Consider the following 26192-nt stretch of genomic DNA (forward strand, 5'->3'; position numbering starts at 1 on the left):
ATCTTGGCATTTTCGTTTCGCTCATGAAGGCATCGACGCGCTGGCAGAGATCAATTATGTCTTCAATATATGCAGTGAAAGTTTTACCGGGTTCCTGTGCCCCTGTGTGCATACGTTCGATGCGTAACTTTTGTAAGGCAGGACGACCGAAAATAGCGGATATTGCCTCCTTCAAAGTGAACCAGTTCGCAATCTTGGTTTTGCTATTCATATACCACATTTAGCCATGTTGGTGAGATAAAAGTTGACAGTGCCTAACTTAGCAGCGTCATCTCACCTGTTGGGTTGACTGACTTTTTCGTAGGACAACAGCCAGTCCTCGACATACCGGTCTTCGGTGCCCGCAAATATTGTGGTGTCTCACTGCTGTTGAACCGGGCCCGGGCATGCCACGGCCACGAGAGGTAGTGTCTGTTGAGCAGCGTGAACTTGCAGCATGGTCGACGGCAAGATGCGGGATCAGAGTTCCAAGGTGTAGGCAATGTGGATACCCAGCACAATCCACCAAATGTAAAGAAGTTTATTGGGCGAGCCTAACAAACAGGCGGTCGGTCAGAAATAGCCACAGGACAAGGAAGATGGTGGTGCTCGAGCACCGATATAGTGGTTCCTGTCTCTTGTGATGATGATCACCGTTCCCGGTTGTCGTCTTCCTTTCCTCATTATAGATATGACACCAACTTTATTACAATGATCTGTTCTAGTCAATACGTAAGAAGGGGGAAAAATCAGTGTCCCGAAGAGTTGGAATGTGATGATAGATTTTGTGGCATAAACACAGGTGTAAAAGCCTACGAGATTAGGAAAAAGGCAGCTCGAGTGAGTTCTTCATGGCAGTGATGCTAGTATGATGACGGATGTAGAATGAAGCAAGCAGAATTGTTCTGTATTAGTTTGAGAGCATTCATTAGATTAGCTGTACTAGGGCGCCATAATGCAACAGCATATTCTAGCTTGCTACCAATTAGTACCTAGTACATTAAGAGCTTAAAGGAGATGGGCGTGGAGGTGAAATTGCGGCAAATGTACCCAAGCATGGGTTTGCATTAGTAATGGAACCAATGTGGAGCAACCAGCTTACACATGTGGTGGTGTGTACACCCAGATAATGATAGGGGGTGACTTGTTCGAGTAGAATGTTGTTAACTAGGTAACAGAAGATGATATTTGAGAAACACTCAAAGCTTTATATTCCGTGGCACTTAGATCTACTTGCCAGGTTGTGCACCAGTTAAAAATGGAGTCGACGTCCTTTTGAAGGTTATTGACATCGTTTAGGCTGTAATTTCACAGAAACGTACAAGGACACTGGCAATGATGAATGATTGCTAAAATTGACTGACTTATTCTTTTATTTAGATGTGGAAAATATGCTACTTTTTGAATGCCCCCTTCCAGTATTTCCATATTTCGCCTCCGCAAATACATTGTACAGTGGTGCTCCCACTCACGGAGTGAACTTCATCTGGCACTCTGGTTCTTTCAGTCTACCAATCATTTGCCAACAACCTGTGCAGCACAAACGTTCAAAGACAGGATTTCCAGCCCTGTTTGCCTGCTCAACTGAATGCTCTCTTTTTTTTTTTCTAACACCCACATCACTTATCTGATAGCATCACATGTACGTGCTGTCAATTGATGTTGACGACCAGTGAGGGCTGCTGGTAATTTTGTCCTTTTATGTATACTGCGAATCAACATCAAGCAATAGCACTTGTAGCTTTTACTCGCCAAGAATGCATATATTGCTAAGATAATCAATGTTGCCGCTGCAACAAGCTCAACTGGGTAGACATAGCACTGGTTGTATTCAAATGTATGTGCCTCTAGTTAGGGTGGCACTGATTTGATTTGATATCTGGTGTCTAACGTCATAAAACCACCATATCATTATGAGAAACGCCGTAGTGGAGGGCTCCAGAATTTTCTACCACCTAGGGTTTTTTAACATGCACCCAAATCTGAGCCCACGATCTTTACAGCATTTTCACCTGCATCGAAAATGCAGCCGCCGGAGCTGGAATTTTATCCCGCAACCTGCAGGTAGTTTGGGTGACACTCCACTCATGAGATAGTTTTTAACTTTTGTACACTATAAACACTAGTGTAACATATCTCATGCATAAGTTTGCTTGGAGCTAGGAAACTGATGATAACAGACTGTATAGTTTCTTTTGTGCATTGGCTAAATGTCAACGCACCACTCTGTTTTATTTTAGGGCACTTCAGCGAGGCTTCCTCAAAACGAATATTCAAATGTCAATTCATTTCAACAGTTTCAAGCATGGATATTTTATGGTAAATCAGCCTCACGATTTACACTAAACACATAATTTCATCCCCGCGTGGCTTTTACAGGAACAAGATGTGGTCTAGACTGTTTTTTTTTAGAATATCAGAACTACATTAACACCGGTCAAATTGCTATTCTACAAATGCACACCTCTTGAATTAGTCCACCTTCCATGAAAACACATCAGAAACATGGCCAGTAATAAAGAAACAAACCAAAGCAAAAAAGAACTATTACTTCAAAGAACATTGCTCATCAAAAATCAAAAATGCCAAGCACCAGCATTGAGCCAATTAACTATAAGCACTGAAATACTCTCAATGTTTTATTCCTCTATTATATCATTAATGGAATGGCACAACAGAGGTGCTTTTCTAAGACTTCTATAGAAATTTATGATTCTGGCAGTACTGCTGGTAGCCCATGTGTACACATATTTCATGCACACCGAAGCAGAAAGCTTCTCAAACTGCAATTCAGATCGGTCAAAGTCCTCAACCAATTCTGGGTCTAAAAAACCTGTTCACACAGAGACAGCTGCGTAACAATCTACAAAAATACAGCCACATATCTTTTAAATGATGCCATAATAATAACGCTACAGGCAACATTTATTAGCCACAAAGTTTCATTTTCCTCTGCTCAAAGATGCTACTTCTCTCTCCTTGACACGAATTCTTTCAGAATTCATTTTGTGCAACAAAATGTACAGACCCCATTAACACGAAGGAAAAAAGACTTCCACGTGTGTGGCTACTGATCGTGCTCATTGCAGTTTCACTTGAAGGGAAGCTTTGCAAAAGCTTTATTGAATGCAATAGGAAAACCTCCCACTGGGCAGTGAAAACATATGGCTGTCATTTTTCTGCTTTTGTACGTACGCCACCACCTGACTAATCAATATTTATCCTGCTGACATGTTGTAGATCACCATAGCTTTGTTGCTCAAACAGAGGGAAAAAGACTGCAATGGAGAACCTGCTTGCCTCCTGAACTTGTCGGTTTCCAAAGCAACCACCACTGTCTTGTGGACCAAAAATGATTATCAAAGCATTTCATTTATGATGCATGCATTGATTTCAGTTTTGGTCAAAATGTTTGAGGAAACTTGGAGCCTCAAGTTTCCACATCCTAGTGCTTCTTCAGTTGGTCTATCTTTACTAATTTTCTGAGACTGATGATTATTTTCTTTTTGTCGTACTTCCAGAGCTTTACGCCACCATACACTGCTAAAGAGTGCAAGTGAAGAACCCCAAGGAAGACAGCGAGTTCAATAAGCACAGAAATTTACAGCTTCTCATACCGGTTTCATTACTGTGCAGGGTTGAACATTTCATTTCAATACGATTTCCATCACAACATTTCACCACAGTAGAAAGTACGGATGTGAAAGCAATAAAATGTGCCCAGAGAATTTACATGGGTTGCTCTCGTGACTCAACAGCCCACATTCCGTTCAAAACTACTACAGCTGGATTGTCCCAGTGTACCTGCGCATGAGAGTGCTTACCTGCTCTTGGGACTCCTTGGTGGGATGCGAGAACATGGCGCCAAACACAGGCGATGAAAGCATCAAGACATCGCGATGGGCATACAGGTTCCGCTGCTGCACCGTCAGCTGCACGTTGCCAAAGCTCTTGTCCTCCAGCAGGCCCGCCAAGTTCTTGAGTAGCGGGCTGACAGGGATGTCCGTGCGCTTGATGGGCGTGTTGGTGCTGTCTGCGAGGAACTCCACCTCGAACAGAATGCTCAGGGCATCGCCGTGGATGCACTTATTCTCGCGGTTGTAGAGAAACGCCTTGCAGAGCTCAATGCCCAGGTAGTTTGTGCTGCCCCGGTAGAGCGTATGGAAGCCGTTGTGGAAGTATCGCTGCACGGGCCGTCCCGCCTCGCCGAGAAGCGTCAGCGTGTACACACAGTTGCGCCCCTGCATCCCATGGAAGGGCACCACACAGATGGATGCATAGTCCTTTGTCAGATCCAACCGAAGCTTGAGGCGCACCTGGAAACAATGAGCCAAGGTTTTCAAATTTACATGACACACTAACACCCAAAAAACAGCTTGACATCTATTAGCCTATATGCACAAGTATCACACTAACTGCAGGCATATGCCAAAGCTACGAAAGTTTGCCCGTGAGCACCTCTGTGTGTACAAAGATACAGTGAAACACGTTAGCCTCACTCACTAAATCTTCACCAGCTTGAAGAAAAATTAAGTGCCTCCAGCAGACAGACCTCAGATGAAGGTCACAACATCGAGGTCCTTGCAGCCAAATTCACGTGTTTATGTGGACCACTGCAACACCCTAAATTCAGCAGTACGACCCATAATCGTGTTCCTCTCTGCACAATGCAAAGCAAAGCAACCATCTTGGTGAAGCTATCTCATGAAAGCTATGTCAAGTCCTTAGAATGTGATCATCATGATCCCTACCATGACCCTTCATTCATTTCTGTTTATTTGAGGACAAAAAGGTCTCCCAACAATCTCCAATTATTCTGGTCTTGCATGAGTGGATTCCATTTTACACCTGTAAACATTTACATTTTGTCCCACCACTGAACTCTCTGCCATCCATGACTGCACTTCCTGTCTTTCGGCACCTATTCCGTAAATCTGGGATCATCAACTATCTACACTACGCATTGCATGGATTACCAAGCTCAATTTTTTTCTCCATGTAAACAATACGAATTACACTTGCTTGCTCTAAAATGCAGCAGTCCTCCTGTCAATGTTGAACCTCACATTACTCACTCCATTATCCACTGAGCAATCCTTAAAGGGCCCTACAACACTTTGTCATCTTATCCTCCACAAAGAATCTCGCTGCTTGAGCCTACAATTTCTGAAATCGACTGCTGTGTAAATGCTTCGAATGTGTCAAGTACAACTGTAGTTGCAGGATTTTGTCGCGGGATCCGAACAATTTTTTTTTTCTCTTCTTTCATCCCAACAAGAAGTGTGAGACCTACGTAGGGAGGGGTGGAACAAAGACAAGAAAGTACTTCAGCATGTCATGACCTTGAGCATTTTCCCACTCTTCCACTGTGCTTTCATACTTCTAGTATAATTATCCTCTTCAGATGTTAATTATGATCCACTGTCTACAAATGTGTCAAATTTGCATGGCATGATTTTAAGGCACTCAGCATTGCATTCCAAAAAGACGAAGGAATGTCTTGTTTTCTGTAAGTTTCAGTAATTAATTAGCATGGAATCAAGTATCTAATTATTATTTATTCAATCAGCATCAATTCTTGCACAAAAAGAATGATTTAGGGCAGAATGCAAGCACAGTTTTTTTTTTGCATTCATTTTAAGCGAAGAAAAAAAGTACTCGTGACATGGGTCCTAGAACACGGCATGTCAACTGGTCATCGAACATGGTCGTGTCACCAGCTAAGTGATCCGCCGCAGCATTACGTAGCATAAATAAGCTAAATTATCGATGTTTGTCCACTCAGGAAGCCTGCACAAATGAGCACACCACGTTTCAAGCCATTTGAATAAACACATGGTGCATGACGTGCCTCTAAATTTGATGAGTGCAATTTTAAACTTGCTGCAGAAGGGGATAATGAAGAGCATGCTTCCTGCCCTGGCCGTTACGCTGTAGTTGCTAAGGTTACAATGCAACACTTCAAGCACTATAGTATGTAAAAAGCTGTGTTTTGCATTGGAATGTATTGTCATAATAAGGGTTCAGTACAAGACAAGAGACTAACTAGGGCATCTTTTGCATTTCGAATAGCATAGTTGTAGATATGAACCAGGAGAAAAAACATCGAAGCGTTGTTGTGGCGCCTCAGATATGCGCAATAATTACTTTTAATTGACAATCGCACAACCATAAATGCTAAACCTTGAGCAATATTGGTGGGCGCTGCCGATGGGGTGGGCCGTTTGATGCCGTTTCAGGTATCGTTAGGGAGGACAAACAGACAAATGTACAGACAGACAGACCAAAATTTTTTCTTTAAAAAATATAAGCAGGCTGCTGATTGACATGGAAATACCAGGACTGTATCAGTAACCTCTGAAATTACATGATGTATGGCAAGCAGTCTGGCAATGCACTCAAGCACCTCCACCTGGAGATGTCTCTGCTCCACAGGCAGAGTGCAACTACTACATGGTATGTCACGGTCACAGTGTAAGATACCAAACACTTAAGGTGGGGACACTCGCGAGACACAATGGACCAGATAAAGTAACAGCGACGCGCGTTCGTCGGACCGCTGCCGTCAGCGTGCCTATCGACAAGTAGATGCAACTTGAAGACAAAGTGAAGCGTTGCGAACCAACCTTCGTGAGAGAATCAAATAGCACAGTAGCGTTGTTCGTGCCAAAGAGTAAAAATAGATTACCGTTGTCTGCAAGCATAACGGGGGCTTTAGTCACGTGGAGAATACGATCTACATGTCTTTCTATGGAACGCATGCCGATATTTGAAGTGGTTCTCGCACGTCCTGTGAACTTAATACTGCTTGGGGTGTAACAGATACGCGAATAACTGACATGCTTTTCAAAATTTTGTATCAAGCTGTTCTTTATTTGAATGCCTTAGTTTTCGTGCACTCGCTGATGGTATGTAGGACACTCGTACCAGCAAGCTGGATCTGCTAAGCGCGAACGACGTGGGCGGATGCACATTCTTTTGATGACGAGCAAAGCAGAACTTGAATAAAACCCCGTGACTGCTCATAAAAAGAAAAGCAACGACTTGGATACCTCAACCAATTTGTTGGAGTGTATTACATAGATTACATAGTTGCACCAAATTCTATTTTCACGGCTCTAATGATAACTATACGGTGAAAAGTTCATGACTGTGTGATTACCCCCTGGGAGACAAGTTTACAGGAGACCCTGTGCCTATCTTCTCGCTGATTTTACCATCCCTTCTTACCGTGCACGGAATGAGCATTACAGTATTTTTCTTTTTTGCATTAAACAATCAGCTGACCTTTTTAGGAATGCCACTGGAAGCTTGCTCACAAAAAGCAGTGAATGCACAGTGTAATAAAGTGGGGAGTTTTAGAATAGGGATAGTGTAATAGGGAGTTTTAGAATAACTTTTGCAGGTGCTGCGGCACCATATGAGTTTTAGAATAACATTTGCCCCTCCTAGGGAACAATGTAGGGACTTCAGCTGGTCTGCAAATTCAAATGCAAGGAAACTTCAGATAGCCTCGACACCAACACTTCGCAGGCCTCACGGGCCCTGATCGCTGCACGCTATTTCGGATTTTCTGCGGGCGGGCAGCGAACGCGAACGGGGGCTCACGTACGACGCATGCGTAGTGGTAGTGACCGCACCGCAAGGGCTCACGGTGCTCTATTCTAAAGCTCCCTATCACTTCATGAAACGCGCCAAAGGCACGCTAGTGACTAAAGCGGCCGAATGATTTTTTTTTTCCTTGCGAGTGAAAAACACGACACTTTCGGAACGCCGGCGTTGCCACCAGCCTTACCGGTTGCTATAGCAACAGCGCGTGAATTTTTTCCTTCTATTTTTGAGTTGCGCTGGCTTGCAGCAGCGGTCCGACGGACGTGCGTCTCTGTTACTTTATTTGGCAAGTCGCGTCCCACTAGAAAGCCAAGTGTCCCCACCTAAAGTGTTTGTATCATACACCATGATCACGGTCTAACTGGGCTTTAAATCTCCTATCCTGCTAATCCACGGTCCAAAGTTGCCATTCTTCGCGTCTGGTCTTAAAGAGGAATGCAAGATAAGTGAAGTGCAGCATAAGCCACTGTCGGTGCCTGCTAGGCAATGTAACACTTATGGAACAGTTCACAGTTGCGCAGTGCAGAGCAAGTTCTTTAGCAGTTGATTTACGCGCCTCTTTTCTCGCAACAATATGTGAGCTCCTTCTGTAAAAAAAAAAAATTACTTGACCTTTGAGTATTTCAGTTTCGGGCCAGCATGGCCGAAAGGTAGAAAAATGCTTGCGACTGTGAAGGGTTAAAGGGGGACAACAGGCTAGGGCATAATAATGCTGTAGAAAATCGAGCCTCTCGTAGAAAAAGGGGGTTTATTTTCAATAAACCACAGCCAGACTCTGTGGGTTACGGCTGCAGCACGTGAATCCGAAGGCCAGCTCTACTCGTCTTCTTCAACGTCGATCCTTTTTCATCAAATGCATCATCTTTTCTCTTCAAAGCTTGAGTAGAGTTGTGACAAGTGATTGAACTACAGACAATGACCAGCACCTAAATCCTATTCACCAATAGCCAAGCATGAAAGTGCCAAGTTGTGTGGGGTCTAGAGGCGGTAATCGCCACCACGCTCTTGGAGTGAACGAACACAGCAGATGCGGTCGGAACAAACCAAACACATATTTATTTGATTGACGATATCGTCAGCCGAACTTTTATAACATCAGCTGTGATCCACACGCTAAATGACCTTATACATTATTACACAACACTCAACATAACAAAGGCAAGGCAAGGCGCCAACGCCCGACTCACCACAGTGGCCCCCGGCAGACGGCTTGCGGTGCCGTGCACGGAGGACACACCGCGAGAGAGAACCGTTCGCGCCAAATGCCACCAGAGAAAGAAACCAGTTTGTTTCTTGCACGCCGCCACCAAGGCGTGCCGCCAGTAATCGCCACCGGCGCTGATATCTAACCATGATGATGATAGTGGTGATCAACGCCCGCGAACACAACGCCACCTACCGCTCAATAGTTGTGACCCCAAAATACGGCTTCTGTGCGAAACAGGTGCGCCTCGCGATGCAAACAACTTCAAAGGGGGTGTCAGCACCCTCACATTTTTTTAACCTTAATTCAAACCATATCCCGAAAAGAAAAACACAAAAGAAATCAGCTACACAAGCTCTAACAAAAAATTACAACTCATGCCCCTACATAATGTCCATGCACCACGACACCGCCTCCAGTCGACAGTGCTGCACTGTACGGCTCGACGACTTCACCTCAGTCCCGGTCCCGCAACAACGTTGCCGTCGGCGCAATGAAGCATCACTTGCGCCGACACATCTTCCGGTTGTGACCAGCACCCACATGCACCGGACTGCAGGGAGTTGCGCAGGTCCCAGGCATGTCCATCACCCGATGTCATGACCGCATTCCTGGCCAGAGGCGAAGACGATGTGCAGAAAACAGCCAGCCGTCGATTACGTAATTACCGCTGCAAACATTCCAAAACACTCGACAGCACAATGCAGTAGGGCAGAGGGAAGGGAGCTTCGGGCTCCTCGTCCACGTGGTATGATGGTCAGTACTGCTAACCAATACATCGGCAGCGGTTGAAACGTCTAGCTAAAACAACAAAGGTCACTTTTCCCAACTCATGCAGCGCAAGATAAAAAAAATTAAGGAAAGAGGGTACGCGTCCTTTTTCGTGATCTCATTCAGCCTACGGTAGTCTACACAAAGGCGATACGTATCATCTGTCTTTGGAACTAGAACTACGGGAAACCCATGGGTTGTTTGACCTCTCGAATGCGGCTGTGTCGATGAGTTCGTACAAGGCGGCGTCATGTGCTTTCCGCGTAGCCAAGCTGATCGGTCGGGGATCGCAATTCCAAAGTCGTACATCACCCATGTCAATTCCGTGCTTGACAGGTGCAGTGTGGCCGGGGCGGTCAGTGAACATCATGTCATACTCGTACAACAGCGACGACAGCTGCGCTCTGCCTCTACCAAAAGCGGGTGCACTGACCTTCCCTGCAGCACAGCACATTGTTTCGGTGGAGTGGTTACTCGGTTTTTCAGCGCACTTTTCTCCAAGCATACCCGCGTCTCTCCCTTGTTACGTATTCGACGGCTGAACAACCGACGGGTGCCGAGGAAAGACGACGCAAGCAGTTCCAGAAAGACAATCCCGTTTTATTCACTCAGCGACGCGCTTTTTATGCGCTGTCGAACCAATCAGAGGGTGGCAAAAACAAAGCACGAGGAGCCGATATCGCGGCAAGCAGGCAAGCTTATCAGAAAGCCTAACGAAAGAGCATGGCAAGCTTGGTGAACGTTACAACTCGGCCAAAGCTACCCATGTCGGAAGGCGTTCAAGAGGATGACTCTTCTTGAAGGACTGAAGGTAGGAACAGGTGGTCAACATTCGAGGCAAGTTTGTCCAAGCAAGCACTGACCGCACGTTTCACACGTCCACATTGTCCTTGTGCTTGACACGGGTGAAGACGGCGGGATGCATGGCGGCACATGCGGACACGTTGTGGTTGGCACCCGCACAGTGGACAATGATGGCATTTGGGTGTCCTCAGGCATTAACAAGCCCGTAGAGTTTTTGGGGCTCCCAGGAGGAGCAACGATGAGAACGGGCTTTGGTTGCCGACTGGTGCTCGGATGCCACGCATGTAGCAAGAAGGAGCTGGCAGAAGACACCTGGCGCAGGGTTGGACTCGTCAGACGGCATGAAAGGATCTGAAACAGCATAGTGAACAAGCGGCAGGAGCGCAGTAACTACGTCAGGAGCAACCTGACACCCAAGTTTGGGTAAGCCCAACTGTTGCATTCACCGGGAGCAGATAACACGAAACCAAAACTACAATGGAAAAGCCTACGCCGAAAGGCACGCACACACAATGGGAAGGAGAAAAAAGAGAAACACTAGGGAGTGCGGCTGAGGCAGTCAGCATTTGCATGGTGTTTGCCTTTCTTGTGCCGCACTGTGAAATCAAATTGTTGGAGTGCGAGGCTCCACCTCATCAAGCGGCCATTTTTGTTTGACATCTGGTTGAGCCACACCAAAGGGGAGTGATCGGTTTCGAAAACAAAGGAAGACCCTTTCAGATAACACGAGAGCTTTTCGAGGGCCCACACCAAGCAGGCACATTCTTTTTCCGTTGGGCTGTATGCCTGCTCACGGGACGTGAGCTTTCTACTCGCGTAGATCACAGGGTGTTCCTCGTCTTTTTCGTTCACTTGACTTAGAACGACGCCCATCTCGCGATCACTGGCGTCACACTGAACTAGGAAAGGGAGGGAGTAGTCTGGTGCCGCGAGAACCGGTTGGATGACAAGAATATTTTTAATCTCGACAAACGCTGCCTTTCGAGCTGTATCCCAACGCACTGTAGTTTGTTCGGTCTTGCGGAGAGCGTCTGTGAAGGGACTAGCCAAGTTTGCGAAGTTAGGAATATAAGTTCTGTAGTATTCAGCTAAACCCAAAAATGAACGCATGTCGGTCTTTGTTTTGGGCAAAGGAAAGCTAGTGATCGCGTCAACTTTTAGTTCGGAAGGACGTCGCTTCCCTTGGCCAACAACATGCCCCAAGTAGTGGACGTGGGTGTTTGCAAGACGACATTTAGTCATTTTCAGAGTGAAGCCTGCTTTACGTAGTCGAAGGAAAACCGCCTGTAAATGTTCAAAATGCTGTTGCCAAGTGTTCGAGAATACCGCGGTGCCATCGAGGTAGGGAACAGCAAATGACTCTGTGCCTGCGAGCACCTGATTCATTAGTTTTGAAAATACACACAGTGCGTTTTTGAGACCAAAAGTCAGCACAAGTGGGCGATATGTGCCTGTCGGAGTCATGAAAGTGGCTAGCTGGTTGGCGTTTTCCGTGAGTGGCACTTGCCAGAAGCCGCGGACTAGATCCAACGTGGAAACATACTGTGCTGCGGAAACTCTTTCGATCAAGGCTTCGACATTAGGAATGGGAAACAACTTGGTCTTTGTAATCGCATTCAATTTTCGATAATCAATGCATGCTCGGGGTTCCTTGCCAGGACTTTCTACGATAAACATCGGTGACACGTATTCGCTCTCCCCCGGCATGATTAGACACAGGGCCAACATGTTTTGAACGCAATCGTTCAACAGCTTCTCATGACGGGGTGAAAATCTGTGCATCCTGATTCGGAAGGGTTGGTCAGATGTCAACTCGATGTCGTGTTCGACAAGGTTTGTTCTGCCGGGGTGGGGGCTCAACAAATCGCTAAAGTTGCTGATAAGCATTTTCAACTGCTTTCTTTGTTCGACTGTTAAAGAGGCTTGTGTAGCTACAGACTCAAACATGTCTTCAGTTGACGGGGAAGAACAAGGGGTCGGCACTTGAGGGGGGACGTGGCAAGTAAAACTAATTTTTTTATTAATGTACTGTTTGTGATGAAATTCGGTGTGTGTATGTGGATGATTGTGAGGATTCCAAATATGAAAACCGTTTTCAAATACCTCTTGTACTTTTCGAGTTATAAGCATAGTTATACTAATTGTTGCTCTTCGCAATTAAAGAGATAATTATTGCTAAATGAAATTATTTTTTCATATTATTATGTTCCCAAAGCATCAACTTGTGCAAAGAAGCTATTAGTTGATTTTTCTAGTTCTTGTAACCATAAATAAAATTTCCAAAACACAAATGTTGTTTTATGCACACATCGCAGTAATTATAAAATGTGTTCTAAAAATTTTAAATGATGAGTAAGAAGAGAGATAAAGCTTTATTGCACTGCTAAAGGCCTCCTGAGCCTAGTGCAAAAAACGGAACGACTCTATCAGTCTTTGTTAGAAAATGACAGATGTTCTAGCGAAGGCACATAGGCGAAAATCAAGGGTTGAGAAAACTGACTTTGAAAGTTCACTCTTGTTTGGAAGTTCACAACATGCTTAAAACACTCAGAATCCTCCTGGGCAGTAATCCTGAGATGCTGTGGCCTTGGCCTCTGTAGAGCGCAACCCAGTTTCGCGCTTTTTTGTCGTGGAACAATGCGCCTTTTGAGCCCTCTTTACCCTTTTGGCATCCTTTTCGGCTGCTCGCCGCAAAGAGCAGTCTCCTGGATTGAAGCCCAGTTGAGCAGTGATCTCTTGCAGCGCACTCTTGCAGCCACCATTGAAACGGCAGACTGCATCTGCAACTGCACTTTCCACACTCCGAAGGGAGGCGAACTGGCTCTTGGACTGGAGTGACCAAATGACGCCGTTCATACTCTCCACAGCGTTCTGGGTTTTTCCCTGCGCACACCTTTCAAGGAGCTCTTTGTTCGAGAGGCGCTTGTAGAGTGGCAGCAGTGCCACTCGCACGTGAGGGGGCAGTTTATGTTTGTGAGGCGGTAGCGGCTCTCCCCTGGCCAATGCCTGAATGTGCGGGCACCAGGAGTCGGTCCCACTTGGGCACAGGTCGTGGTGTGGATCCTGGTCTGTGGATGTTGCATGGTAATAAGTGGCCATTATGGCCCTCTCCATGCCAGGAACATCGTTGGGGTGGCTCTTAATGGCCCAGCCATAATAATTCGTTAACATCTTTATCAGGCCCTGCGTCAGCCGGCCTTTGCCACCCATGCTCAGTCCTCGGCCTTTGGATTTGTGCTCATCAAGAAGGTTGCGCAAGGAAGTGCCCATTCTTTTTTTCACATGGTTCACACACTCCTGTTTCTTGATCACCATGTAGCCATACACCTTGTCTTGCGTGAGGGCAAGATATGTACGGCTGTCACCGTCGCAGAGCACATTGATGTATCGAAGCTTGTACTTGGTTAACGATCTTTCAAACATGATCCTAGCTGCTTCTACTTCCATTTGGCCTGCATTAGCATCGGTGTTCTTTTGGCACTGTGGCTTGTGTTTCTCAAGCCACTCCTCATAGTTGTCGTCACTAGGCTTGGGGCCAACAGCACAGCCTTGGCAGTAGTTGGACAGGACACAGTGGTCCAAGACCAAGCCTGTGTACAGCTCGATTACACAGCCCACGCCAATATGACTTCTGTGCCCCCTCGTCATCCACGTGCCATCGTAAATGACGTCAATGTTGCCTGGCACTCCTCCTAGGTCCTTGTAAATGTCATGCACCTTCTGTGCGCTTTCTGCTTCAATGCGGGTGGCAGCTGATGTGGTGGCAGGGTGGCTGTACTTCCTTTGCAGTCTTTGGTAGGACTTGTGGTGCAGTGCGCGATGCGAAATGTCCATCGCAGAAAAAATGTCATTTATGACAGATTGTTTTCTGCCAACTGACTGCACAGCCCTCAAAGCACGCACGTTTACCTCAAAGGGGTTCGTTTTTTGTTGCCCGGAGCACCTCGGGGACGACCACGCACTGTTCACTATGCCACAATTGTCACAAAAAAGTTCCATCCTCGCCGCGAGTCCAAGGCAGTGCGTAGTCTCGAGGCGTATCGACCCTTCGTCGCACTTGTTGCACTTTGGTGACGAAAGCAGACCGTTCAGCATCTTCTTATTTACAAAGAAGAATGTGGAGTCCTTACCGCCGTCATTTTCGTCGCACCCTTCGTTCAGAAGTTCGAGCTTCCGCTTTGAAGCAGACTTCGAAGCTACGGCATCCAAAACATCCCGCCTTGTCTGCGCCCGCTGCGCGATTTCTTCACTGCTCGGAATCTGGGCCGAAACTCGCGATAGAATGTTCGACGCGCGAACGCCCGGAGTTGCAACAGCTGCCGACGCGGTGCCACCGCAATCGGGTTCGCGAGAGCGTCCATCACGGTCGACGGCATCCGGCGGTCCGACATACGACGATGTGGCACCTTCCACACTCTCGGCCTCACAACAATCAGCGAAGGGTCTGAGTAGAGGCTCCGTGACGCTTGAAGAGCATGCTCCGTCCGGAACTGCGACTGGGACGGCAGCCGCAGTAGTCTGCCCTTTGTTCCAAGCTTTCCGACGCTTGCCGTACTTGTGGACGCTCCGGAACTTCTTTGCGGCAACACAGCACCGCAGTATAAGCAAGCACTCAGAAGAGACCACCGATGTAAACAAAGCTTGGTAAAAAAAGCATGCGAACTATCACAAAAACAGCAAACTGGCAAAAAACGAAGCGCACGCCGGATGATTTTCGGCGCGGCGGCCGCAGATGCGCTCGCGCTTCCAAGGTTGCCAAGGTGCGCGGCGCAGCTTTGACCAGTAAGAGGTCGCGCCTGCTACCACGTGACCCGCGCAGCCTTCTTCGTTTTCGTTTTTTTACTTGCTCCTCGCGCTTATATTTTCACTCGGCGAAATACGAGACCGCGACCATCGGGAAGCCGGCATTCTCCTCTTTCCAAAGCTGCCAAAATGGCGGCTCACGGTCAACAACTTGGCGCGTTTGCGTGGCGTGAACAACACCGTTTCAGGGGCTTTTTTTTCGCACTTTTCGGCGACTAGCCTCGACAAAAACACTATTTGCGGGATTTGTAGCGCACGTTTTGCTGTAATATTTTAGAACAAGGAAGTTGAAGGTCTGAAGATTACAAAAAAAATAAATCAGAAAATCGCATATTTTGACCAAAACCGGCACTTTACTTGCCGCGGCCCCCCCTTGAGGGACTGGAACATTTATCACCTCTGGTTCGTTTAAGACGATGCTCAGCGTCTCCGTGCGTTCGACAAAGGGCTTCATAAGATTGCAGTGGTAAAGTGTCACATCATTGCGCTTGCCAGGCGTCGTGACCAAATAAGTGGTGTAGGAGAGCTTTTGTTTAACAGTGACAGGCCCGTCCCATGCTACTTCCAGTTTATTTGCCTTTGACGACTTCAGAATAAGTACTTTATCGCCTTCCTTGAAGGTTAGTGCAGCCGTATTACACCTTTGCACGTTGTTGAGCTTCAGCCATCTTGATGTGCACCAATTTCTGCGATTCACGTAGGCGCTTCAACAACGTCAGCACGTACTCGACCACCGTTTTGTCCACGAATTCGTCTTCCCACTTTTCCTTCAACAACGTTAGAGGGGAACGAAGCGCCCGGCCGTAAACGAGTTCCGCCGGCGTCATCAGTCGCTTCGTGAGTGACGGTGCGCAGAGCAGAGTATCGCGGAAATAGCCGCGTCCCGATCAGTGCCCTTCTCGAAGCAGAGCGCATGCAGAATTCGCTTCATTACTAAATGAAGTTTTTCGACCGAATTACTCTGCAGATGGTAGACAGAGCTGTGGTGAAAGGATATGCCGCACTTCTTGAGAAATGTCGTGGTAAGCGCGCTTCTGAAAACAGATCCTTGGTCGCATTGGATTTCACTGGGGAATCCAATTCTGGCAAATACAGCGAGTAGCGCGTTAAGAACTGCTGTGGAGCTTAACTCCGGCAACACCACTGCTTCGGGAAACTTCGTCGCGGGACAAATGAGTGTAAGCAAGTACCTATTGCCTGCCGCTGTTACTGTTAAGATCCCTACAATGTCGATTACCAATCTGCAAAAAGGTTCTCCGACCAAAGGTACTTCGACCAAAGGCGCTTTGAGTCGTTCGTTTGGCTGTCCTGTCCTTTGGCAAACGCTGCAGGAGCGCACCCAGTTATCGGAGTCCTTGAAGCACACCGGCCAGTAGTAATTTCAGCAGCCTGCTCTTGGTCTTGTTTCTTCCTAAATGACCAGCCCAGCTGTCGCTGTGAACCAAACCCAGCAGCGCAACGAGATACCTTTGGGGGACTACAAGCTGCTCGAAACATCGACCTTTTTTATTCTTGAATTTTTCTGTACAAGAGGCCGTCATTGACAGTAAATGACACTGGTCCTTTTTGTTTCCGTCTCGATCTTTCCAAGCACGTCTGCAGTGACTCGACGTTTGCCTGCTCCATCTTGAGAGCGCTTTTGTCAACCTTGGCCAGAAGCTGAAAATTTTCACTGACTGGGCTTATCGGTTCGCCTCCGGACGCGGAAGCAACGGGAGTGGTGTTATCAGTGCTTTCAGTGGCTGGCGTGGCTGGGGCGCCTGCGCTCGTTGCAGCAGCTTGCGCCGGAGCACTGTTGGCACTGTCAGCTGCAATTACGGCGGCACAAGTAGCGCTGGCTATTTGCGTTATGGTGTGGGACCTAGTGACCACCATTACGGGGTTCGCATTAAGTTGCATTCCTGCATTTTGCAAGTCCCTCATCGATCTGTTAGAAAAAATGTACGGAATTTTTCGAGGGAGCTTGTCCGAAACAGCCGCTTCAGTCTGGAATTTGCCAAAAAGACCCTGCATTTGAATTCTTGCGACCGGCAAGCACTTCATGTCAGGTTCTAGTGCCTGCCGCACCCACACACACGATCCTGTGAAGCGCTTGGGCTGAACAAATGACGGGTGGACGATATCAAATGTCGCTCCTGTATCACGCAGAACCTTGCAACTGATGCCGTTCACCGCCATGTCATACGTGTAGGGTGAGAGCAAGTCGCTGTCCTCTGTTAGCAAATCAGCAGGCACATTGGGCTGCCTGCAGCCTGCGGCGATGTGGCCTGGTTGATGGCATTTATAACAGGTCAACGGCCGTTTTTTTTTTTTTTTTCAAACTTGGAACTCTTGAGTTCGCTCGGGTTGACCGTGTGCCCTAGGGGGGGGGGGGGACGTTGTCGGGTTTTATTTGGTTGCTTTCTCTCGCTCCTTTCTGAAATTTCTTGAAAAGTACCGACGGTTTCTTTCGCAGGTCTTCCAAACTTCCCATCCTACTGGAACAGTACTCGTCAGCCAAACTAGTTGCCATTTGCAACGTTTCGACGTTTGGCTTGCCCTGAATCTACAGGCGCATTTACTCCGGAATCGATGCACAAAATTGCTCTAGCGCAATCAGTTCAATCACATGTTGCTTGTCCTCGTATGCGTTGGCCCTTTTAAGCCACTCTTCTAATAAGCTCATGGATTTGTAGCCGAACTCGGAGTATGACTCCCCTTGACTACGCCTTGTGTTACGATACTTCATCCTCAGGGCTTCTGTTGACAAGCTGTACCTTTTTCTAAGCAAAAGCTTCACTTTTCCGTAGTCACTTGCATCTTCATCCGTCATTCTCGCGACTACGTCGGCTGCTTCATTGGGAAGCAATGTCAACAGGCGTTGTGACGAGGTTTCTGTATCAAGTACTGCCCTAATGCACGTTCTCTCGAAGTTGACGAGATACAAAGTGATGTCACTGCCGGCCTTGAAAGGTTGCATGTACCCGCGCATGTCAAAGCTATCATTGCGTTCAAGGTTCTGCAGTTGCATCTCTTTCAACTTCAGTTCTACCTCTTGCTGTTTCAATTGCAGGGAGACTGCCTTCCAACATTCCTATACTTCATCATCTTCCGCTCCGCAGGTGGATATTGCCTCGATAATTTCAGGCTCACGCATTGACTTCTGCACTTTGATGCCTAATTCTTCAGCTAGCAACACAAGGTTGGGCTTCGTTAGCGACCCGAGATTCATGACTGCTGATAACAAAAGTAACTCTTACACGTAAAACTTAAATCTAGCAAAGACAAAAAATAAAAAATTCTCTACTACCAAGAAAATGTCGCTAATGCTCCGTGCATTAGCCGTGCTCTCACCAAACGAATGCCAAGAGCCACCGCCGACGCACACTCTATCCCACCGCTGCCACCAGCTGTTACATATTCGACGGCTGGATGACCGACGGGTACTGAGGAAAGACGACGCAAGCAGTGCCAGGAAGACAATCCCGTTTTATTCACTCAACGACGCGCTTTTTATGCACTATCGAACCAATCTGAGGGTGGAAAAAACAAAGCAAGAGGAGCCGATATCGCGGCAAGCAGGCAAGCTTATCAGAAAGCCAAACGAAAGAGCGTAGCAAGCTGGGCGAATGTTACACCCTGTGATGGTTCAGCGAACTGGGAGAGCGGGGTAAACACAAACACAAAGCAAAGAAGAGGCACACAACACGAGCGCTCAACTAACAACTAGTTTATTCTCACGTTTAAAGGACATATAAGTACACAAGGGTGCGCATGTCAACAGGAATAAGATGATAGTGTTGTGTGATAGTGTAACTAGTTAGTTGAGCGCTCGTGCTGTTCGCTGAACCATCATGAATAACCACCTAGCCCACCTTTTCATCCTATTACACCTTGTGATTCGTATGCTTTTGTTAATGCGGGGGGGCCTTCGAGAAAAGCTTTAGGACGTCTCCGTCGCGCTCTCGGTAACTGCCGTTTGCAATGTCATTGACAATACCCGACTTAGTGAGGAAGTCTCGACCCAAATTAAAGACATTGACAGACCAGAAAGATGCCCTAAACGTTGTCGCCTCACGCATCTTTCCCAGTGGATCACTAGCGTAGCCGCACCGCTCGATTGCGCTGTACCCGTAGCAAGGAGCAAAATGGTGTTGCTTTGTCGCAAACGGATATTGTTCTCACGGAGATGGTGCAATACGTCATCGCCAAATAAAGAAGCGCTTGCCCCAGTATCCAAAAGTGCTACAAACTTCTTTTGAGCTATCTTTAACTCGATCAGCGGTTCAGGCGAGTCTACGGCATCACTTGCACAACAGACTGACGGTGCAAGTGATTGGAACACATCAGTGTAACTACTGATCGCTGCACGGTGTCCGATGTGGTTCACCGGCGGCGCCGTCCCTTTCCCGAACCACGCGTTTGCTCCTGACCTGGTGTTCAGTCGCATTCGCGGGCGATATGCCCCGGCGCACCGCACTGATAGCAAGGACCGCGGAAACCATGCCGGCTCTATCGTAAGTCGCCTCGATCTCACGGGCGATGTGCTCTGGCGCGCCGCACCGATAGCAAGGACCGTGGAAGCCACGCTGGCTCGATTAGGTGGTCCTCGCTCTGGGTTGCGCCGCTCTTTAGGCCTCGTCTCGACCTCGCGCTCCTATTGTGGAATGCCACGCGTGGGGGCAGCGTGGGCCGTATGGAGTGCGTAAGCGTAGAGGACCAAAGCGCGGTCTGACAGCTCCCAACCGCGTGGTACGTGCTCATCAGCAAATGATGCTGATGCGTTACCCCTAATGAGTCGCTCGACAAAAACCCGCATCCACCCAGCACCCAGCCTAGGCACAGAAGAGGCAGCCGCAAGGAGACATCCATTCTGCAAGGCGGCCCTATCGCTCGCCGCACACAGCAGCTTACCGAGCGATCGGCATCCACTGTCCCGGACGGCAATACAAGACAGCAATGACGCCCGGCTCCCTGAGCCTGATGAGATGGAAGGAGCTATCTACAGAAAATCGGACCACCCACGAGGCTTCTGTGCTCACTCGCTTCGGGTCTGGCCCACAATCCACGTGCTCTAAGCTTTGCAATGCTCACCCCAGGATGCAGACCGCATGGCTCTCGTACCAACTGAACAACATTCTTGAAAACCGACAACAACAAAATAATAAAAAAACTGTTGTGCGCAGAAAAAAAATACTCATTGTGCTGACAAGTTCAAACACACCACAACAACCGATCTCCTCGCTCTTAACAAAGGACACCGCCGATGCTATAGCAATGAGAAGTCCCCCCTAGGCCTACTCTACCTAAAAGTCCCCTTAGACCTACCCCAGCTCAACCAAAAGGTTGTACCGAGCCGCGGAAACTATCATCTTATGGTCCAAGGGCGCCAGTGCGTGGGGTCTAGAGGTGGTAATCGCCCCCACGCTCTTGGAGTGAAAAAAGACAGCAGATGCAGTCGGAACAAAACAAAAACTTATTTATTTAACTACTTTTGATTGATGATATCGTCAGCTGAATTATTATAACATCAACTGTGATCCACACGAACAACCTAACGCATTATTACACAACACTCAACATAACATAACAAAGGCAAGGCGGCATCGCCAACGCCTGACTCACTACAATGGCCCCCGGCCGACGGCCCACACTGCCGTGCACCGGGGACACACCGCTCGCGCCACACCGTTTGCGCCAAACACCACCAGAGAAAAAGACCAGTTTATTTCTTGCACGTCACCACCAAGGCGTGCCGCCAGTAGTCACCGCCAGCGCTCGTACCGATCTAACTATGATGATGATAGTGGTGATCAACGCCCGCGAACACAACGCCACCTACTGCTCAATAGCTGTGACCCCAGAATACGGCTTCCGCATGAGACAAGTGCGTCGCGCGGCACAAACAACTTTAAAGGAGGTGCCAACACCCTCACAGTAGGCAACTATGCTTGCACCCTCACAGTTGGCAACTATGCACAACACGAGAGAAGACGTGTTTTTTTTAGTGCCTAGTATTTTAGGGGCCAACTTGTCATCCATCCACCCTCCGATTTTGCATAGTCAAGCAATGGTCAGTACTGGCCTAAAGAAGGCTAACAATGCTCAAAAACAGTGCAAAATAAACTAAGTCTAAAATAACAAAAATATTCATTACATGAATAACCAAAAATAGGTGTCTAAAATATTCAACTGATACTCGCACCGTGCCAAATGGCGCCACCGCATTGGCAATCGCTGGATTGCCCGTAATACGCCCTACCTCAGGTTTTGCGGTAGTGGAGCTACATTGAGCACAAGATGTAATGCAAGATCGACAACAGCACAGGTTATTTACCAGTGACGAATCCTTTGGGAACTCTTCGCTGAAGAAAGTACCGCTTTGGAAGAACTGGCACTTGCTGAAGTTCTCGATGGTCCAGTGGTGCGAGATGCATTCAGTGTTTATGCGACTAGTCGAGGACGTTCGGCAGCTAAGCGACGTCTTCGGAGTTGCCCCCGTAGCCCGATCCTGAACAGGACCTTGCCCTGCAAATTCGTTCAAATAGCGCCACATATCAGCAGGCATTCATGAAATTGACGTCCGACTTTTCCCAGGCGGCACTGCAAAAAATGCCGCCATCAGCGCCCCTATCGATGCGCTGGCCATAAATGGGTAGTGCTAGGAGTGCCGTTTGCAAGCAAAAAACGTGCATAGGCCCTCCTCTTTCATTGGTCTTGACATGCGGTTTAATGAATATCAAGGAACTGGAAAGCTTCTTCCTTCAATCCAACCTCGCTTCAGAAAAGTAGGAAGCTCATCAAAACAAACTGGGGGTACAGTGCGAAAGATGTTTCATTTATTTCGGCGTACTGCAACTGGCAATTTAAGTGCAAGTGAGCAGCGCATGACATCGAGTCCGAAGAACTCCGACGTGCATTCTCTAACGCCTAAGCTTATACATGCACATGATTCCAAGGCCATGAAGTGCATACATGAGGAATCTATCTCACGATCAGTGGTACGAAGCTCGCTTTATCTGGCACGAATAGCCCTGGTGATTTTAGCCTTTGCAGTTCTTTCTCCATTGATCTCTCCCTTCCTGTGCATTGTACCGTTTTATTACGCATGCTAGAGTGTTATCTTGCCGGTTGTCATCCGCTCGTATATATTGCTATATAGTGGGGATATATGCGTGTCCACTTTCTCGCTGTACAATAAAAGGCAACACCGAGGCCTCCGAGATAGCTCCGGCAATTGCGGAGAACAACAGCAAGAAAAACATGATTGTGGTCGCAATAATTTTGTGATTTACCTGTATGACGTACGTGTTTGCATTTCCTAGTTAAAGCCAGAACTTTGAGTCTTCAAAGCCCTACTTGCGTAACGCCATGTAGTGGCGACACCTCAAAACTATCGGTGGTCGCGACGTGGCGATGTTTATCACTCTCGTCACCTGTCTACTGCTGCACGGCGTGCACCACGGTCAGAGGCTCTGTTGAAATCAGTTACCACGGTTCTCCGTCAGGGCAACTCAAAACAATAACAAGAGACCTACATTTTCACACTTTCTTATTCAAACGGCTGTGAAGAATGCGAGTAATTCGCTTACCGAACACTTTCGCAACGGCCCGTATACAGCGTTCTCACCGCGCTGCTTCGCAAAAGCTGGGGAATTCAGTAAAACCGTAGTCCTTTACATCCGTGGCCTTTCACAACACAACAGTTGCGTCGACGGGGGTCATTTTCCGTAGAGCACAGAGCTATTGCGTCTGCTCTTGTTTTCACCATCATGCTGGCGGATGAACTAGCAAGCACTTCACAGCGGTTCAGTGATGCGTACGACTAGAGGAGAGAAATTCGTAGCTTTCTAAGTGTTTAATGCGCAAATAGGCCTAATATTTAGCTCAATCAATGTTTCTAATGCTGTAGTTGCACCTTATTGCGCAGCAAACTCTGCAAGGGAGTCAAGCTTTGCATTACTCAAAACTGTGTCGACAGGTGGCGCTGCGTGCCTGTAATACTTAAGAGTTACTGAATATGCTAGCATATACAGTAACTCCAACAAAACTCTAGTGTTTGTTCGGTTTTTTCCCCCTTGCTGGGTGCATCCCTTTTTTCCATATATGTGTGCTAGGGTGTCTTTACAACTATAAGTAAACCCGCCCATTAAAAAGCAGCAAATAATCATCATCATCACTTCAGAGTCTGACATCTATACTAATGACTAAACAGCGCACCAGGGTTGCCACTGGTGGCTACTTTTTGCCAAATTGGCAAATTTGAGAGGCCTGTGGCGACCTAAAATCATGAATGGCGGCATGGCGAATTTTCGGTGAATTTCGGCTTATGTGTCGACTGAGTTATGCTTCAATACTCAGTACCTTCAAAACAAATAGGCGACAAAACTTTCTTTCGTAGTTTCAGACCCACCAGTACAAGGTGCACTTAAAGCACAATTTACTATGTCTGTCTTGTTTCTCGTGTGTACCGCTATCTCCCAATTCACCTAAGGAGGTACTGGCACACTAGTGCGTCTGCCAGCAATTTCTCAGCAATGTTTAGATCAGCAGACTGCTTCGTGTGCAGCGAGACGGTGGTGTTATACAATGTTTTTTAGGGGCTTTCAAAGCTATAAGCTTCATCAAAGTTTCGCTTCTGAAGTGGCTAGGGGATGGTAAGGCTTTGTGTTCCGACCACAGCTTTAACTGTCTTGAACAGCTTGTCGACTTCTTCTCTGATGTAGTACCCTCTAATTTTGTATATTCGTGTGGGCCAACAAGTCGGCCTCCTTTGGGCATCCTTCAAAAATTGCAGAATGTACAGCGTAAGTATGACCACCCATAAAGCCTTGTGCAGTCATTGTGACAATTATGCAATACTTGCACATTTATATCTGTTGTTTCGTGATTAAAATTTCGATTATTGAATACATGATTTCCCGGAAAAGAAATTCTCTAATTCTGCAGGAGGGCTATACATGCCATACACCTGTTGTTGTAGTCATTGCTTTATCCGGCGTTTGCTAATGACCGGAAGCCATCACAAGCTTTTGTTATGAGGTGCTACATTCAGGGCTGATGCTAGTGCATGCATGCCCTTTTTCAGAACTCCCATGGTGAAGCAGGTGATCTGACTGGTTTTGAAAAACGTCAATATAATTTAGGTTTTATCGATGGTGCCGTACTCGTTGAGGCTATACATGATTAGAAATTTTGATTACTAGGCAAGGCACACATATGAAGAATGGCGACATTTTATGGCGAAATTTGAAAAAAAAAAAATTGGCGACTTCTGGCTACATGGCTACATTTGTTAGTTTTTGGCGAATTTCACTCGAAAGTCAGTGGCAACTCTGCAAAAACAACGTGTGGTCTTTGGAGGCCTCCAAATCCAGACCTCGACGTTTCCGAATGAAAAAGAAGGGAGTGTTGTGAAACAATCATTTCACGTATTTATAGGTACATGATTCTCTGATGACATCGCGGCAAATCGCGCACAAAACCTGCGCTACGTTGAGCCAAGTGCGCAATGATGACCGGGCAATTGCTCTGCAATGTTCATGTATAGCCATCAAAACGAATTCGGTTTATAGAAATGTGAAGTCATCACAACGATTTCGGTTAACACGCAGCTGGAACATGGTCGCAACACTGATGCACGCACGAAGACGCTTACCTGCCTCCATTGGTTCCGAGCAAGATGGACAATGGAAGGGACGTATTGTGGCCGTAGGCGACTCAGTCTAGCTTATGAGAATCGATGATCACTAATCAGAATGTCATAACCTAGCGAAAAGCAGGGCGGTGCGCATAGCAGCGATCGAATTTTCTCACGGAGATGTCCCGAAGAAATTTACGACAGTGCGGAGTGAATGCTTGAACGCAGAGGATGAGTTCGCACAAACACAAATTACAGACGCGAATGCGCTACGTTGATATAAACACACGGCTGTTACAAAACAGATTCAGCGACTCTGCTCGCACAAAACACTGCGACAGCGCTAAAACGGCGCTTACGAATCGCAGACTCGCAGTAGTTCTTCAAAGTACCCTACCCGGTCAAGTGGCGCCTGAGTCGATAGCGGAAAATGAAACTCTTGCGTTTATTAGCCGCACATAGCGCTGTTGTCCCGTTTACTAACTGATGCAGTGCATCGAAATAGCAGAAAAGGAACACAGGCCCCTGTGGCTAGCAATTTTGGATATCAAGGGAGCGTACGATAGCGTGGTTCAAGAGGAATTGTGGGGAATACTGGACACACTAGGCGTGCAACATGTAGTCACTAATCTTTTAAAGGATATCTGTAAAGGTAACAAGGTAGTTATAAAGTGGGAAAAACAGGTATCCAAGCCTGCAGAGGTAAAACGCGGGCTTAGGCAGGGGTGTCCCCTGTCACCCTTATTATTAATTGATGTACCTACAAGGATTAGAGGCAAAATTAGAAGGAAGTGGACTGGGCTTCAACCTCTCTTTAGTCAAACAAGGAAAACTTATTGATCAGGCACTACCAGCATTAAGTTACGCAGATGATATAGTGCTAACGGCCAACAACAAGGAAGATTTGCAGAGATTGATGGACATCAATCGGTAATGAGGGAGATAGGTTAGATTTTAGATTCAGTAAGGAAAAATCAGCAGTCATGATTTTCAATAACAACGAAGGTAGTGAGCTTTGAATACAGAAGGTCACGCTAGAGACAACAGACAAATACAAATATCTGGGCGTATAGATAAGCAATGGGACCGAGTACCTGAGGGAACACGAAATATACGTGGCGACTAAAGGTAACAGGAATGCAGCATGATGAAAAATAGGGCACTGTGGAATTACAATAGATATGATGTTGTGAGAGGAATATGGAAAGAGGTCATGGTTCCTGGTCTGACGTTCGGCAATGCAGTCTTGTGCATGAGGTCAGAAGTTCAAGCAAGATTAGAAATTAAGCAACGTGGAATAGGTAGGCTTGCTTTAGGAGCTCACGGGAATACACCAAATCAGGGAGTACAAGGTGATATGGGATGGACATCATTTGAGGGCAGGGAAGCTAGCAGCAAGAT

The 26192-nt window shown here is 47.1% G+C and overlaps 1 protein-coding gene across 1 annotated transcript in view; it reads right to left on the bottom strand.

Moving 5' to 3' along the window:
* Window positions 1–25064, bottom strand: part of LOC142801760 (speckle-type POZ protein-like) — a 31536-nt gene extending 6472 nt beyond the window's left edge. Inside the window, exons 1-3 of the mRNA XM_075887557.1 lie at window positions 24810–25064; window positions 21489–21679; window positions 3804–4295 (exon numbers count right to left, since the gene is read on the bottom strand). Coding sequence (XP_075743672.1) covers window positions 3804–4295; window positions 21489–21679; window positions 24810–24819 — 693 coding nt within the window. The 5' untranslated portion in view covers window positions 24820–25064. The remainder of the gene's footprint in view (window positions 1–3803; window positions 4296–21488; window positions 21680–24809) is intronic.
* Window positions 25065–26192: the final 1128 nt, after the last annotated feature.

This window comes from Rhipicephalus microplus, chromosome 1, assembly GCF_043290135.1.
Source record: "Rhipicephalus microplus isolate Deutch F79 chromosome 1, USDA_Rmic, whole genome shotgun sequence".
NCBI lineage: Eukaryota > Metazoa > Arthropoda > Arachnida > Ixodida > Ixodidae > Rhipicephalus > Rhipicephalus microplus.